Source organism: Perca fluviatilis, chromosome 22 (assembly GCF_010015445.1).
Source record: "Perca fluviatilis chromosome 22, GENO_Pfluv_1.0, whole genome shotgun sequence".
NCBI classification, from domain to species: Eukaryota; Metazoa; Chordata; class Actinopteri; order Perciformes; family Percidae; genus Perca; species Perca fluviatilis.
The window spans coordinates 6,653,912-6,670,899 of NC_053133.1; the positions used below are offsets into that span (position 1 = coordinate 6,653,912).

General features: G+C 41.2%; 1 protein-coding gene across 2 annotated transcripts in view; it reads right to left on the bottom strand.

The window, feature by feature from the left end:
- Window positions 1-16,988, bottom strand: part of itgb1a (integrin, beta 1a) — a 43,216-nt gene that overhangs the window by 13,194 nt on the left and 13,034 nt on the right. For both annotated transcript variants that reach the window (XM_039790233.1, XM_039790232.1), the window contains exons 2-8: window positions 6,735-6,801; window positions 6,281-6,366; window positions 4,146-4,365; window positions 3,868-4,038; window positions 1,982-2,220; window positions 1,028-1,183; window positions 232-327 (exon numbers count right to left, since the gene is read on the bottom strand). In XM_039790233.1, coding sequence (XP_039646167.1) covers window positions 232-327; window positions 1,028-1,183; window positions 1,982-2,220; window positions 3,868-4,038; window positions 4,146-4,365; window positions 6,281-6,366; window positions 6,735-6,801 — 1,035 coding nt within the window. The remainder of the gene's footprint in view (window positions 1-231; window positions 328-1,027; window positions 1,184-1,981; window positions 2,221-3,867; window positions 4,039-4,145; window positions 4,366-6,280; window positions 6,367-6,734; window positions 6,802-16,988) is intronic.

Below are 16,988 nucleotides of genomic sequence, written 5' to 3' on the forward strand. Positions count from 1 at the left end.
AAGAACTTTTATTAAATTCAGATGGAACTGGGTTGAACTGGCCTGAAAAGCATCGGCATGACACAAGGAAATAATTAGAGCTTGAATGGGGATCCATAATTCGCAGCAGAGGTACGCACTGGATTACTTCCAATCACACACGCAGAAGGAATGAGGAATGCAGGAAGTGTGCTCAAAAAGAACGGGATAAAAGTGAAGTTAAATTGTATCACGTAGAGAGAGAGGACTCACTTGGTAAACGGGCTGGAACTCCTCTGTGACTGCAAAGATAGTCTGAATGTTGTTGTCGCTCAGCTTCTGAACCAGGTGGGCAATGGAGGGATAGTCCTTCAAAACAGGATGGAGGTGAAAAGTAAAATTTACACTGAGTACGTTTACATGCAAACCAATATTCCACTAATATTCCGAGTATGACAATATTCCAAATTTGATACAGTTCATGTAAACAGCATATTCCGGTTGGATATTCCGAATAAGGCCTTTTTCCGAATATTGCATTTTCCAATTAAAGGTGCAGTAGGTAAGACTTATAAAACTAACTATCTAACTGCGTGTTAGTCACTGCTCACGCACACAGATTCATTCTCCCTTGTGGGGGGAGGGGCTTAGGAGACCGTTTTGGGCTTTAGCGGAAAGTGGGGAGGGACAGAGAAGTTGTCAATGTTCACATTTTTTGGCTAAGTCCTGGATCTTTCCAATCTTTAAGACATGTGGGATATTCCTGTATTATTTGGGTTTTAGAAGCATTTTTTCAGACATGTATAGAACACATTCAGAATATACTTCTCAACCAGGGTTTGTACCGCAGGCTTAGGGTCAGCTCTGTGCGTTGCTATGGTTGCTGTACACAAACCAAGCAGCCGACAGTTTGCAGGGCTGCAGACCCGATAAGAAGGAGAAACACGGCTACTTTTAAACATGATCAAAGACTTGGATACCAACAGGTTTTTGGATATGCACACATAGTCATTGTAACACACAGTTAACACGAGTAGCACTGTAGGCCAAACAATACTGAGCAACTTACATAGTAGTGGCTCATGGTATACACATTGTCCTCCAAGTGACATTTTCCATCATTGGGCAGAACGATGCCACCCAGTTTGCCATCGCCGGCAAAGTGGAAGCCAGCATCAGTGGAGAACACAAGCAGACGAGTCACATTCCTCCAACCAATATGATTCTGAGAAATGAGAAGCAAAACACTCAAACTGCAAGTAATAATTGTCTGCCAACAGCGATATATCCTCTCTATAAAAGCTAAGGGAGAATATGACCATCTTATAATCTGACTAGGGCTGTCAAACGATAAAAGAAATTTAATCGTGAATTTCTATAGTTAATCGCATGTTTTATCACATGATTAAAATTCTATTATTTTGCATTTCAGAACTGTTTTTAAGTACATATTAACAATGGAAAGCAATTCTTACCAGTGTATCTTGTATCTATCAAAGTTTTGGAAAATAAAAAGCGCCATTCAGAATTGTGTTGTTGCTGCATTTCTCAATCATGCCTGCAGCCAGCAGCAGGAGGATGTGTTAAGAGGAAGTGTGACAGCTTGATGATATGTAAAGGTGCGGCAAAGGGTCAAAATAGTAGCCTGTTAGGCACGACGTGAAGCCGAGTGAAGTGAAAATAAATTAATAAAGGACAGCATGCGATTAATGCGGTGAAGGCGTTATGCTCGGCCCTTAATCGCGTTGCGATTAACGCGTTAATGCTGACAGCCCTAAATCTGACACATGAACTATTACTGCATCCAAAACTCTCCTTGTAAACACCAAGGACTTATAAAATACCTTTTCACACATCACCCCATAAACGCATTTATTGGTGCTGTATCCCTCCAAGCAAGTGCGAAAAAATTGTGGGAAATTTACCTTTTAATTGAGAAACCTGAGAATGATTATTTCCCACAGGATTGCTGAAGGGAAACAGCTTTTTTCTTCTTTTTTTTGTTGTTGTTGTTGTTGCTTACCCCACACACAGCCACTTGCATGATGGCATCAAACCCCCCCTCAGGAGAGTCCAGGTTTCCGGAGATGTGCTGCTGGCCCACCAGGGTGTTGAACCTCTTGCCATCGCTGGTCAGCTTCAGCACGTTCTTGTAGCTGAACGGGCTGGTGCAGTTCTGGTCGCCTGTGCATGGGTTTAGCAGCTTGGCCGGGGTAGTGCTGATGTATGGCATGACTGTCTTTTCCACAAAGGAGCCAAAACCTGTGAAAGACAATTGGATTCAGAATTTCATTTTAAACAACTTGAGCAAAAAAAAAAAAGTCAACAAGTGCTATGGGTATAGTCTTAACAAGATGCTTGGTTTGGGACTGGGTGCGTTCGTCTAAAGCGTAAACCGACCCTACGCCGTAGCCAGATGTGCACCTCTCGAAAAATATAACTACACGTCACGGCAACGCACGTCTCTCTGCCGTGGCTTGGTAGCGCTGCATTTCCTCCCGACTCATTTCCTGGTTCTCCTTCTCCATAAAACAACATGAAATCAAGGAGAGGGTTAACTTTTCCTGCTACAGATTTCCCACCGTGGTCAGAAAGAACAGGGGACACACTGTTTCTCTCACTATGACTCTAGAGTCGCTACTCCCTCCGAAACTAATAACCGTCACTCTCTCACTCGCTCTAACACACACACACAGGCCCTGCTATTCTCTTAAAGAGAACAATGCACAAGTATTAACTTCAGGCCACTTACGTAGGCTACGGTGAAAGCTCTGCGCGGAGCCTCCGCAGGACCATAAATCAATCTTATGGGTAAGTTGACACCAAATGAGTTGAGAGTATGTTGATGAGCTCTCTGGGGATTCTTTGGTTTGTTTGTGCAGGTCACAAAAAGAGCATTCAAACTTGGGTGGCACTAAATACAAGACAACAGGACACCTGAAAAAACAAGGACAGTCAATCTACCTCAGGGGGGTTTCAAAGTCTGATACTGTGGACCCCCTCAGACAAAATCAAGACATCACCTGTACACCCCACACTGCTGTCACGATAAAAGTGTTTTCCCCTGAATACTACAGGTCAATGTATTATTATCAAATTAATATTATCATTTGTCTTACTTCTATTTGGGGGAGATCATTCTTTAGGTTTTGGAATAACGGTTCCCAGAATTTGGGAGCTTTGGAGGGTGTAAACAGCCAGTTGTGCTGGCTGCAGGCTACAATTTGAGCCCTGTCTTTTTTTTGCCGAGGCAGTGATTTCTAAGTTGATTTATGGAAGTTTATTGTCGATGATATCCTTTATAATTTTAAATAGATTTGTACGATTTGTAATAGACAGGCCGGAGAAGTGTGCAATAACTTGGTGTTCTGCATTTTATTTTTTATTTCTGTGTCTATGTAGCCTATGTGTAAATTTTTTTAGCTGTTATTTGTATTTTTTGTACGTGTATTTATTGTCTGTAATGGCAGCTACTACTATGTACTATGCACTCTTGAGTCCATGACAAATTTCCCCTAGGGGACAATAAAGTATATTCTATTCTATTTAAAAAAGTGTAAGTCACACTGATTCTAAACATGTATCATGTCTGTGTGTTCTGATTAAACTGACAACACTGAAAACATAATTCTATGAGCTGTTACAGGCAATACAGCTGCTGTAAATATTACCGTTTGAAAACCTCTGATCTACAAAGTACTTGAAGAAGAAGAACTGGTGACTGGAAATGACCAAAATGGTTTCAAGAGTATGTTTTTTTTTGCTTTTTTGGCTACTAAACGTGTATTCTTGTCATTTTTTATTAAATAACCAAAACCAAAGTGGGACAGTGAAAGCTTTTAATTTCTTTGCCCCAAAAAGAAACAAAGTGTCAAATGTGATCACACATCCCATAATGAAAATCCTCACCTATCCTGAAGTCAGAGGTGATCTTTGACATCTCCAGCATTAGACTTGTTCCCAGGTTCTTGACGTTCTCCAGATCGTCCTTCATGGAGTAGGACAGGTCCATCAAGTAGTACAGGTCGATGGGATAATCTTCCGCTCGTTTGAACTTTAAGTTGAAAGTTTGAGGCTCACCTACATAAAGTTACCGTTGTTAAAACAAAATTGCCAAAGTGGACTAATCAAATCCGAAAGAAGGTAAGAACAGCTTCAGAAAAAGCTTCGCTCAAATGTATTCTCACCAGATCGGAGGGTGAGGCTGAGTTTCTGGGGCTGGATCTGCGTGATGTCCTCGGGCCTCAGTTTCTCTGCTCCCTTTCTGCGATTTGTCACTGCTTTGTTCTTGAGAGTCTTCTGTTCCCCGTGTGGGTTCTCGATCATGGCATCACTACAGCCCCTTTTTATCAAAGACTGCAGCTCGTCACAACGGGTCGACACAGTCTCACCCTGTTTCAGGAATTTCTACGAGAAGTGACAGCAGCAAAGGGAGAATTAAAGGGACAATCCATTCGTTACACAAAAGGAAATCGGTTTGTCATGAGACACACTATTCAGTCCGTGGAAGCTGTTGCATAATGTCTTTTGTGGCTCTGGAGGAGCCTTTATCAGTTTATTTATTATTATTTATTTTTTTAGATTTATCTTGGCTAAGGCTTGGAGACTGCAAGTTTAAAACAGAAAGCCTATGTTACAAACTGGGAGCATTGTAGGTGACACATGGTCATTTACATACTGTACATACATTTAAGAGTTGCATTATGGAGCATGCAGCGTTTGTCTAAAGTGTGTGCTAAAGACAAAAAGTAAGGATATTTTGGCCTCTACTTCTCTGATTTTGATCATTATTTTTTAAGTATTTCGCAAGTCCTGTAACTTTATTAAAGTGCAATACAAAAAATAGTGACTTTATCACTTCATATTAGTCTAGTTCTGAAATTATTAATCAAAAACAATTTTGATAATCATTTTAGTTATTTTTTGTGCAAAAATACTTCTCAAATGTGAGGAATAGGACTACAACTTATCGATTTTCTACTTTTTATTTTATTGATGAATGAAGTGATCATTTTTACAAAACATCAGAAAACACTTCAAAATGCCCCTCGTCACTATATGTGATCTCTTTTAATTGCCTGTACTGTCTGACCAACTGAAAAATCCAAAATGAAAAGATATTCAATCTACAAAAATATCCTTTTCGGCTCTACTGTAGTAAATTGAAAATCTTTCAGTTTTGGACAGTTGACAAAAGTCTGACAATACTAGGAATTTAAAGACATCACCTTGGGCTCTAGGAAATTGTGATGGGTGTTTTTCATTATTTTTTGATATTTCACAGGCTAAACAAGTAATGGATTACATTAAAAAAATGATCATTAAGCACTAAGGGTGTGACGAGATCTCGTTTTACGAGATCTCGCGAGATTAAAACGTGACGAGATTTCTCGTCGAGGTGAAAAGTTGTCTCGTGAGGCGATGTGATGTCAGCGTGATGGAGCGTGAAATTACTATTGAAGATCCCCCTGCCACTTTTAAATCATTTGTGTGGCAACATTTTGGTTTTCCTGCGGAAATAATAAACGGCGAAAGAGTGACAGACAAGACGAACACAATATGTAAACATTGTAAGAAAAAAATGCCGTATACCGCGGCTAACACGAGCACTATGCAAAAACACTTACAGCACCACCACAGCTCTCTACTAACTACTGCACCCGCGACGAAAACATTAAAAGGGCAAACAACTCTAAAAGCCTTTGCATCTCTGCCACCGGTAAGTTCAAGAGCCACGGCACTAACCAGGGACATAGGCGTTTTCATTGCAGCTGATATGAGGCCATTTTCTGTGGTGGAAAATGTCGGATTTCGGCGACTCCTCCACACATTTATTTTTTATGTTCGATTTGTGGAAAGGAGTTAGATTTCTCATGTGAAATTGTACAGGGCAGAAGCCAGTTGGTAGAGTTTATACAAAACATTTTGCAGTGTTTGCACGTCCTTTACTGCATATAATTCATTAAAATAGTAAAAAAAAAAGTTAAATAACATTAATCATTAATAGTTGATTTCAAAATGCACCTAAATTGTTTTGCATTTTGTGATTTTTCAGTTGAATAAAAAAATAATTTTCCATTCATATATTTCATCATTGAGGATTTCTTTAAAAAAAAATTTTAAATCTCGTCTCGTCTCGTTCTCGTGAACCCAATCTCGTGATGTGTCTCGTCTCGTGGAGTAAGCGTCTCGTCACACCCCTATTAAGCACGATCCAAGACTACATGCTCACTATCGCTTTGGGCTATGCCTAATGGCACCACAATGGCATCAAACTGCATTTCTCAGCAGCGATTATGGCTGACAGCTTCGATTCACATACCGGGTCTTTACACCAGCCACATTTGGCTCCCGCCTGGATGCACTCCCCGCAGTATTTGGCATTGGCATTGATGCACTCGTTCCCCTCTGGATGGAAAACAAAGAGAGAAGAGAGGAGGAGGCAGAGTCAGAGGGAGCAGTGGCACAGCACAGGCCCTGCAAAGTAAGCAGCCCGTTAAGCCCCCCGTGTTTATACATCAGTTCATCTGGAACACTGTGTGGCTCGATGGTAATTGGAGACAGAGACGGAATATTCTGTCTTTTCCATTCTCCTCTACGCTCTGTGATGCTAAGGTGGATATCTGGTCAATGACATATTTAAGATAAAGTAGCCAGGAGTCCCTCTCTGGGGGGGGGGGGTCATTATGTCATCATTATGACTCATACGTTTACTATGCATTCTGACATCAACGACAAATGATGTTACGGCAATACAGTATGTAGGCCAATCTTACCTTTCTGAGCATTACTGTAACAAAAGACTCCTAACAATGTGTATATCAAGAGCAGCTTCAGGTCCATCTGAAAACACACACAAGAAAAAAATATTTTAAATGTGTTGTTGTCTCATCAAAGAGCGACTGTTGTTTTGGAAAGCAATATGCCATTTGTGATTATCTCTTTGTTAACAGTAATAGGTGGTGTGCCTGGTAGCCTGAATGCTTGAATTACTAATTTCCTGAACAAAAGGGTCGAGAAGAGCGAGAGCGTCTCAGAGAGATGACAGATTGAATGTGTAAATGGCTTGGTAATAACTGGAGATAATAAATTATCCAGTGGCAGGGGTTTGGCTATTCTTAGTCGGTCTAAGGCTAACAGGCAGCTAATTCAATTCAGACCATTTTCACATCCAAGCGTGTATGCACACATTTACGTACAGGCACTATCACACTGACTCGCCCATGGGTTGGACTGCAGCCTCCTATTTCCCACAATCCCTTTTACTGTAAATAGCATCAGTTCCCTAGAGTCCACCCCTCTCTGTTTGTGTATGTATATTGATCCCTTGTCTGTGAGCAGGCCATTTGGTCAGCCATATTGATGGCTCTTGTCCAACTCTTGATGCAAAGCTTCTGATTAACTTAGGAGAAGTAAGCTGAAGGACATTTATCTGCTCTAATGGGCTGATTTGTGAGCAGTCTACAGCCATGCTATGGGGGCGCTTCTGTGAGCTTGGACTTAAGCATAGTGGTGCTTTGAGCAAAAGCTTGCCAGCATGCTCACAGTGACAATGGTAACATGCTGAGGTTTAGCAGGTCTAATATTTGCCATGTTCACCATCTTAGTTATGCAAACATTTAATTATTAGCACTAAACACAAATAGCAACTGAGGCTGACGGGAATGTCATAATGGTGCAGGAGATTCATGTTAGGATCACGAATGTCTGAATAGCTGCAAAGGTACAGTATGTCTGGACCAAAATGGCCGACCAACCATCCATCCATCCAACCAACCAACCTAGTTAAGCGTCTTACTCATGGTGGGGCTACAGAAAAAGTCAGTCCAAAGATTCATCGATAAGTCAAAATGGTGAAATATGTGGATCAGTGTTTCCCAAAGCCCAAGACGACGTTCTCAAAAACTCAGATATTCACTTTACCGTCATAAGAGTGAAGAAACTGCAAAATACTCACAAAGAGAATTTTTACTTTTATTTAATAAAGAAATGACTCAAACCGATTCATCGATTATCAAAATAGTCGGCGATTTATTTAATAGTTGACAACTAATCAATTAAATCCACTAATCTTTGCTGCTCTAGTCTGTAGCACATTTTGTCCCAATGGATTCAGTAGATGTTGACCAAAATCCCTCAAGCTCATGGTGGCACTGGAGGAAAGTTTAGGAGATCACAAAAGTTACTAGAAGTGAAAGCAGTTATGACGAGGTCCAAGCCTCCTCGGCACAAGTCTCCCCCGACGACCCGCCCAGCATCCATAAGCGATACCCAAGGCGCAACGGTGGGGAGGCAAATGTCAGGAAGGCGCGACGGTGGGGAGGCAAATGTCAGGAAGGCGCGACGGTGGGGAGGCAAACGTCAGGAAATATTGTGAGGTGTGAGCTTCAACGTCTGTAGTACATTGCCTTTGCAAATTTTCCATTTACATTGAATGAGTTATAGGTTGATTATAGTGCTCCCTTTTGGCCAATCTTCACCAAATTTGGTACAGAGCCTACAGGGATGGCAAGGCAATAGGGATACTAATTTTTGTGCGGAAAGCAATTCATTTGGCTGAGATATGCTGAAGTTCACGTTGGTAGCCAGCTACGAAATTTAGTTTGGTCGGTAATTGCGCATAGTTTTACTTAACAAAATCCTTTTGATAACTTTTAGTCAGGTCCATCTAGAGATGCTACGTACCAGGTTTCGTGCAAAACAGTCGCACGGCCTAGGAGGAGTTCTCAAAAGTTTGCTTTGCAAACGCGGTTCCCAGCCCCCTCGGGCTTGGACCCCTAATATTCCTTAGGAAAACAATAGTGTTCAACAGCTCCACTGGATCTGTGAACCATGTTGCATTGCAAATGCAGTTCCCAACCCCCTCGGGCTTGGATCCCTAATTATAATACACCCTCTGGGGACCATTTACATAATTTCATTAAAATCCATCCAATAGTTCCAGAGATATTTCAGTCCAAACAAAGACCAACCGCCCGACTGCTAGCATGGCTACAAATTGCCTGAGAAGATTTCCTTGAGTTTGAAGGTACAGTTTTATTGACTATAAATAATCATGAGAACAGAGCTGAGGTTATATTTACAGTCTGCACAACAAATTTTCAGTGACCCCTAACTATCATCATAAATTCCACACTACTGCTGCTGTCTCAAAAGACTTATTTAGCATTGACACGCTTTTGGAATTCTCATCAGCTCTCATTGGCAGTTCTAATAATCGACAGCTGGGAGGGCTCCTACAGAGGAACACAGATTCTATGGTCTGATGTTGTATTATGGTGCACTGGCCTGGGCCGAATCTAATTAACATGTGGAATGTAAAAACAATATCCCGCTTGACCATAAATCACAAACTCATGGGAACCATTTCTAAGAGAATCTCCACAGTAGCTAATGTCTACCACGCTGGGTATTAAAGCATGAGGTTCAAATTAGAGCTAGACAGACAGTGATGAAGCGACAAAAACTTTTCTTCTTCGTTTTTCAGACCAGTGGCCATTGCTGGCTATTTAGAGAGGCTACATTAAGAGACTGCATTCCCGTACACTGTGGTAAAGGAAGCTCTGACGTTCAGTGTGCGCGGTGTTGAGTGATGCATTCCTGAGTGCCTGTGTGAGCGTGTGTGTGTGTGTGTGCGTGTGCGTGTGTGTGTCCGTTTATATAGACACAGACGGGCAGACGGCCTGTCTACAGCCCCCCCAGATTAGATCAGTTGGCTTGAATCTCCACTGCTGTACATGGGCAGTGTGTGTGTGTGTGTGTGTGTGTGTGTGTGTGTGTGTGTGTGTGTGTGTGTGTGTGTGTGTGTGTGTGTGTGTGTGTGTGTGTGCTGTGCTTCCATGTGAGATAAATACCACATTAAACGTGGTTATTCCTCTGTTACAGCATCACACCCTACTGAAGCTAGTAGACTTTCAAGAGGATAACTGTGTCACAAAATGTTTACGTGATGACCTAAAATAAAAGATCCACACAGTATTTGATCCTTGTGCAGTTTATGGTGTATGGTAAGTACAAGCACAATGAACAAGTGATTTCCATGAAAAACCAAGCTTAAAATGAAGGAATTTAGGTTCACATTCCTCTTATAACAAAACCACACACTAGATATTTTCTTTCCACTCTCGCTGGGGTTTCGTCTTCAGCTCCAAGGAATCATTCAAATGCAGACAACGTCTACAAAACGCCAGCCAGGTGTCAAGTTAAGAAAAATAACCACGCTTTCAATCCTGCGAAGCTTAGCAGCTGCACAGGAATGCTCAATAAAAACCTACAGACGGAGAGCAGTCCAACAAAAGGTCTAGGAGCAGGATGTTATGCTGCCTTAAAGTGCACATCCAAAGACGTCGTAATTGTCAGCATTTCAAGGTGGTTTTCGGTCAACGTGGCCACTATAACAAATTGTTTGTGTGTACCATTTTATGAATTTTATGAATGTGTTAGTCTGGTTGATTCCAAAGTTGAATGTCTGTGACCGGCAACATTTTTTCTTCACTTTGTTGTTTTAAAAGATATTTTTTAGGACTTTTTATTTAGAACAGCTGAAGAGAGACAGGAAACGGGGGAGAGAGAGGGGGCGAAGACATGCAGCAAAGAGCCTCGGGTCAGATTTGAACCCGGCCCGCCACATGGGGCATGTTCTCTACCAGCTGAGCTACAGGCCGACCCATACTTTCCATAATTTTAACAGAAAATGAATGTATCACGAGTAGAAATTGAGGGGGGTATAGCAAGTTGAAGAGAATTCTTTTTTTCTGCTGATGCCCTCAGAAATCTATTTAAGACGTAAAAAAGCCAGAATAAAGATGGAAAAACACAAATCAATCATAAAAATTACATTTATCCATTTGCAAGGTTTATATAGTTGACCCCTCCAAAAAAACGTTATCATTAATGATGAAGACCGTGAGATGTGGTTAAAAGTGCTCAAAAAAAGTTTTGATCATTTTGATCAAGTTAGTGTTTTGGGTCAAACATGCATTCTATCAGGTACAACTAAAAATTTTTGGCAAATGGGTTCTCTTTGTTATATCTGTACAGGAAACCGCTGTGCATAGCCACAACATCATAGCATGGTTTCCAACCTGATATTTTTTTAGTAGATAAGCAGAGACAGGGCTGACTATCCTGTTAGCTTCCTGCTCTTTAAACGGGTATTTATTCAGTTTTTCTATGTTTAAGACCAGAGAAAAGCTGCAGCTGAGGTGGTGGTGGTGGGTGGGTGGGGGGGGGGTTTAACCGTGCTAGCGAAATGGCTTAGGCATGGCAATGTCAGCCTGATGGTCAGTCCGTCCACCATTGAAATATCTCAACAACTACTAGATTGATTGCTATGAACTTTTGACAAACACATCTTGTCCATTGAACCAATATATTAACTCAAATATTTAAATAGTGCAGCAATCCATTATAGTTTAATTTAAAATGATAGTCTCGCATTGCCAGACCTTCCTCCACAGCACTGCGGTTGAGGGTCTGGCTAGTCCACACAGCATTACGGGAAGAGAGAAAAACGCGCTCTGGTTTATTGGCATTTCTTTAAACCAATCACAATCGTCATGGGTGGCGCTAAGCGCCGGACGCAATAACGGTGCCTCTGCAAAATAACCTCGGGAAGGAACTTGTTTTGGTGGAACGCGTGCTCGGGTTGTTTTAGTCGGTCAACAGAAAACTCAGAATGGACAGATAGTCTAGCTGGCTGTCTGGATTTACCCTGCAGAGATCTGAGGAGCAGTTAACCAGAGTCCTCAGAAATCCTGACTACACTTCAAACAAATTCTGACTTTCCTAGCTATATTAAGTATGTTTTGAGTTATTCATACAAGCTTAGTTGGGAAGAACCCAATTTGCAACAATCTGTGGAAAATCTGAGTTTCAGGAGGCCTGATGCTCAGATACCGTACACGCATATCATTTTGGACAAGCAAGATGATGCCAAGAAAAACATTATCTTGTATCAATGAGTGACATCACTATAACTTATACAGTCTGAACCACGAGGTGTGAAAAGTGCACGCTGCGAAAAGTACACTTTCATAAACAGCTTGAATAGTTTGGTTGTGGCACAGATATGAATTGCTCATGTGCAGAGGAGAGGGATGAGGACTATTAGAGAGGTTTGCATAACAACCACAATGCTCAGATGTATTTGTCCATGGTTAAGCATAAAAATAAAAAATACATTCCAGACAGTTTTTCCTGACTACCGCAAGACATAGCAGCACTGGTTATTCTCTTACAGTTTACGTAGCTCCCACACTCTCCCTGCCTCTCCGGGAGATACCAGCATGTGTACACAAATTTCACTCCTCAACGCCCTGCCCACTTGTCACACACACCTGAGCTGTGACTAATGGCATCCCAATGTTTTATGGGCTTTCCAAAGCTCTATCAGTTGGCAGGAGAAGGTGATGCATGGCAGACACTGTGGTGCGTGACTAAAACGGGCTGAGCTACTCAGGCATTCCTGAGGGACTGAACGCTGCCTGACCAGTATAGTAACCTGCAACAGTGTTACTGCTCTTTGGGGAAATGGGAGCTGTGAGACCCATGATGAAACGATGCCAGGGGCACTTTTATCCCCTTTTTTAAGGGGTGCTGGAGCACCTCTTAAAAGGTCCCATGACATGGTGCTCTTTGGATGCTTTTATATAGACCTTAGTGGTCCCCTAATACTGTATCTGAAGTCTCTTGCCCAAAATTCAGCCTTGGTGCAGAATTACAACCACTAGAGCCAAACCCACAATGAGCTTTCCTTAGGATGTGCCATTTCTGTGTCTGTAGCTATTGAGGAGGAGAGAGGGGGGGCAAGGTGGAGGGTGGGGGTGTGGCCTTGACCAACTGCCACTTTGCTCGTTTGAAAGCCATGATGTCTCTCTCTTATGGGTGGGCCAAATTCTCTTAAGGAGCAAGATTAAGAAGCAAGATTCCAGAGCTTTCATTTTCTCAAATGCAGAGCAGGATAACCAGGGCTCGGTTTACACCTATCACCATTTCTAGACACTGGGGGACCATAGGCAGGCTGGGGGAACTCACATTAATGTTAAAAAACCTCATAAAGTGAAATTTCCATGTCATGGGACCTTTAACTTGATCCCATCAGCCCTAAAAAATAATTGCTTTAATAAAAAAATTAAAAAAGTCTGTTAATCTATTGTGAGCTAAGGACTTCTGCCTTTAGGAATGCCACAGCATCGTGAAACTAAACCCAGAATCTAGATGCCTTACATCATTCCGAAAACAATATGAGCCATTTTCAGAAAATAGTGCTTGTCAGCAATTAGTCAAAATCACATTAATCTTTAATTTTCAGACGTCACTGATACTGCATACTGGAAATATCTGCTTTTCCATAGATACATCTCCAATTTCATTTTTAATACCACCTCACCTTTGCAGCAATGGCCCTGTGACTCAGAGCAAAAATGATGTTAAAAGGCACAGTTATCACCGTAGAATATTGTTTAAGAAAGTTACGTTAAAAGGGTGTCAGGCACCCCTAAAGCTCTGATCCTACCTGAGCGATTCTTTATTTGTAACACCCTGATTCCCACAACCCCATTTCCCCAGTTTGTTTAACTGATTAGTCAATTGAATCAAATCTTGAGATATTTCCTTACTGTTTAAGTGTTACGATTCACAATTATGAATCAGTTTGTTTTCCTGCTAAATTTAAAGTGCTCATATTATGCTCATCTTCAGGTTCATAATTGTATTTAGAGGTTATATCAGATAGGGTTTACATGGTTTAATTTTCAGAAAACATTTTTTTTGTACTGTACATTGCTGCAGCTCCTCTTTTCACCCTGTGTGTTGAGCTCTCTGTTTTAGCTACAGAGTGAGGCATCTCACCCTGTTCCGTCTTTGTTGGGAGATGCACATGCACAGTAGCTAGGTAAAGACTACTAGCCAGTCAGAAGCAGAGTATGAGGGCGTGCCACGCTAGCAGCTAGGCGAGCATTATAACGTGTGTTACAAAGTGACCACGTTTGTCTCTGAAGTAAAGGCTGGACTACAACAGAGCTGTTGGTGAACAGTGGTTTCTGTTGGAGATGGTATCTTTGGGGGGGGACTTTGGGCTTTTTCACTTTGTAAAGCTATAACGTGCGCAAAAAAATATATATAACACAATAAAGGAAAGGGAAAAAGCCAAAAAGCATAATATGAGCACTTTAAGACTTACGGTAATTTTCTTCTTGGTTAGATGCTTCAACTAAGTAGAGCACGGACATCCACTTTAATGGCTGGTTTTACTGAAAAGTCCCTAGCACTAACTCGTCTGCTCCTGCTGTTTGTGTGTCTGGACATCAGCCTGATATCTGCAGACAGCTGGCTAGCTAGCGTTAGCTACCAACTGGTCGAAACAGACTGAACCAAATAGAACTCACACACAATGTTCCATGAACTCCCACGGCTTCACCTCTCATAACCACAAATGATGATTACCAAATGATCTGTAAACCTTTAAGAAATCAATTGGAAAGAATATGTATATAATATTTGGACGGCAATTAAAAAGTTGCAACTGATTATTATAATACCTTGATGGTTAATGAATACTTTTAAAGCATCTGTGAACATTATTTAGATTACACTATTATCAGTGTACAAATATTCAAATAATCATCTCTTTTATAGATCACCAAAAAAATGATGTAATAGAGCCAAATTAATGTTACTTGATGCTTTATAAACCACGTATTAAGTATTAACTAATTATTATAAGCATTAGCCTACTTGCAACTTTATAATAGCATCCAAATAATAATTGGTAACGGCTTGAATGTAATGGATGTTCATTAATATAAAACTTTTATTGCAGACCAAGGTCCATATAACACACAATACAGTATATAAAAGAGATACAAAAATACATAACAATTACACATTAACCCATAGGATATACAGGCTATTGCACCAATGCTGTCTTAACCTGGAAGTGTATCTATAACAGCTTTTCACAGGGCTGACCAAAGCTTCAATTATGTGGTTCTCTGACTTGTCCAGTCGACATATGAAACTAAACATCAGCTGTCTTAAGAGTGCCTCACAGGTTGGCACTCTAGTGGACACAAACAAATGGCTGGCACTATGCCACCTAGGGACACGGAGCAACAGCCTCATTGCATCATTGTATGCTACCATACTTTTTTTCTTATAATTAGACCAAAATTGAGCAGTGTATAGCGGTGTGATATAAGTTCTAAACAGAGAACACTTCACAGAATCAGAGCACATGGAAAACTTCCTTATGAGCATGTTAGCTTGAGAGTAAATTTTACAGCGCTGTCGGTAAAGGTCTTGGAAAAATGTATTTCCTGTCCTCATCGCTTCTAACTATCATTATGTGACTTTTCTTAGCATTATACTTTATGTCATAATCAAGGCCATACTGAGAGCACACCTTCAGCATCTGCTGCAGCCCAGCACTATATGGACAGAGCAGGACCAGGTCGTCTGCATACATAAGATGATTAACAATAGTGTTGCCCACAAGAAAGACGGTTTTTAACCTATTTAGCTGATTTGATAATTCATCCACATAAACATTAAATAAAATAGGAGACAGAATTCCTCCTTGCCGTACTCCGTTACTAACACAGAATGGAGCAGATACAACATTATCCCATTTAACCTGAAATGTTTGGTGGGCATACCAAAATGCTAAAATTCTCACTAAAAATTTAATTAATTTAATGTCAAAAAGTTACGCACTAAAGCTTTAATAGAGCAAAACAAACAATAGATGTGAAGGGGATTTACTTTCCTTTAAACTGAGCTGCATTTGCATCACAATACTTTGTTGCAAGTGCTAAGCAAGCACTGCCATGAATAATGACCAGCAGAGTCAGGGAGCCAGACACAGTATAGCAGTAAAGAAGCTGGCGGCTCAGAGTCACAGCGCTCTTTGTAGGAGAAGGTCTGGGCTAAGAATGACTGTTATTCTCTGGCCGTGAAAAGAAGGAATGGAAAAGAAGGAAAAACAGGAAAGGGCGGTGCACAACTCGGGAGGGGAAAGGGTGTGCTTGAAGTCCAAGGGATTGGAACTAACAGACTCTCCTCTGCTGAGTTTGCCATTTAGTAATTCCTAAACATGCCTCCTCCATTTATACAGTATTAGTCTGATTGTTTAGGCCTTTTCAATGTAAATACCATATTAATGAGTTCATTTAGTAAAGGCAACTAAGTGAAAATTAACAGCTAATAGCGACTTATAGACTTTGAGGATCTAGAGTTAAGTTAATAATTAAATCATTCCAAGATGCATTCAGTCCCTCCACTGTTGTCTGTGAAGTATCTCTGGCATCCTTTACTCCCATCCTCCGTCTTTCTCCCCCTTGTTTCCTCTCCCATTCTCCTTCTCTCTCTCCCTCCTCCGTCAAACCACCCACACAATTGCTCAGTTCACTCCCTCCACTGTGAGCCATGCCAAACCAGTGGCCCCTTGACTTCACATACCCTTCAAACAGCGCAGAGAGGAACATGTCTGAGCTCTGAGACGTACAAGCCGCCCGACAGAACCGCAGGAGAATGCCAAACAGTGTCTGTCTGTGTCTCTTTCCCCCCCCCACCACCACCACCACCACGTCCCACAACCATCCGGAGGACCCTCTCATAGCAGACAAAAGCAATGAATCAGACTGCCCTCTGAGATCATGACAGAGGCTCTGATCCTTAAAGTGTTCCCAATCACTGTCCCCTTTTTGCCAGAAGCCTCCATGTGATAAATAATACTAATGAGGCAAATGTTGATGTCTTTAATCTTTTGGTTCTTTCATTGCCTCTAGGACATCGATACTGGCCGACAACCCAATGTGATTTTTCCACAAAAGAAAAAAAAAAAGAGAAAAATACTCCAGGAGAAAGGAATGAAGACACAAATGCCTAGAAAAAAAATGTCATCATAGTTTTCACATTACATGAGCTTTCCGGTTTCTTCAATAGAAGAGGCTTTGTCAGATATAAGGAAAAGTGATAACTGTATTGAACAGCTAGGAGTTGGAGTGGAACTTGCGAGCAAGGAGAAGCGA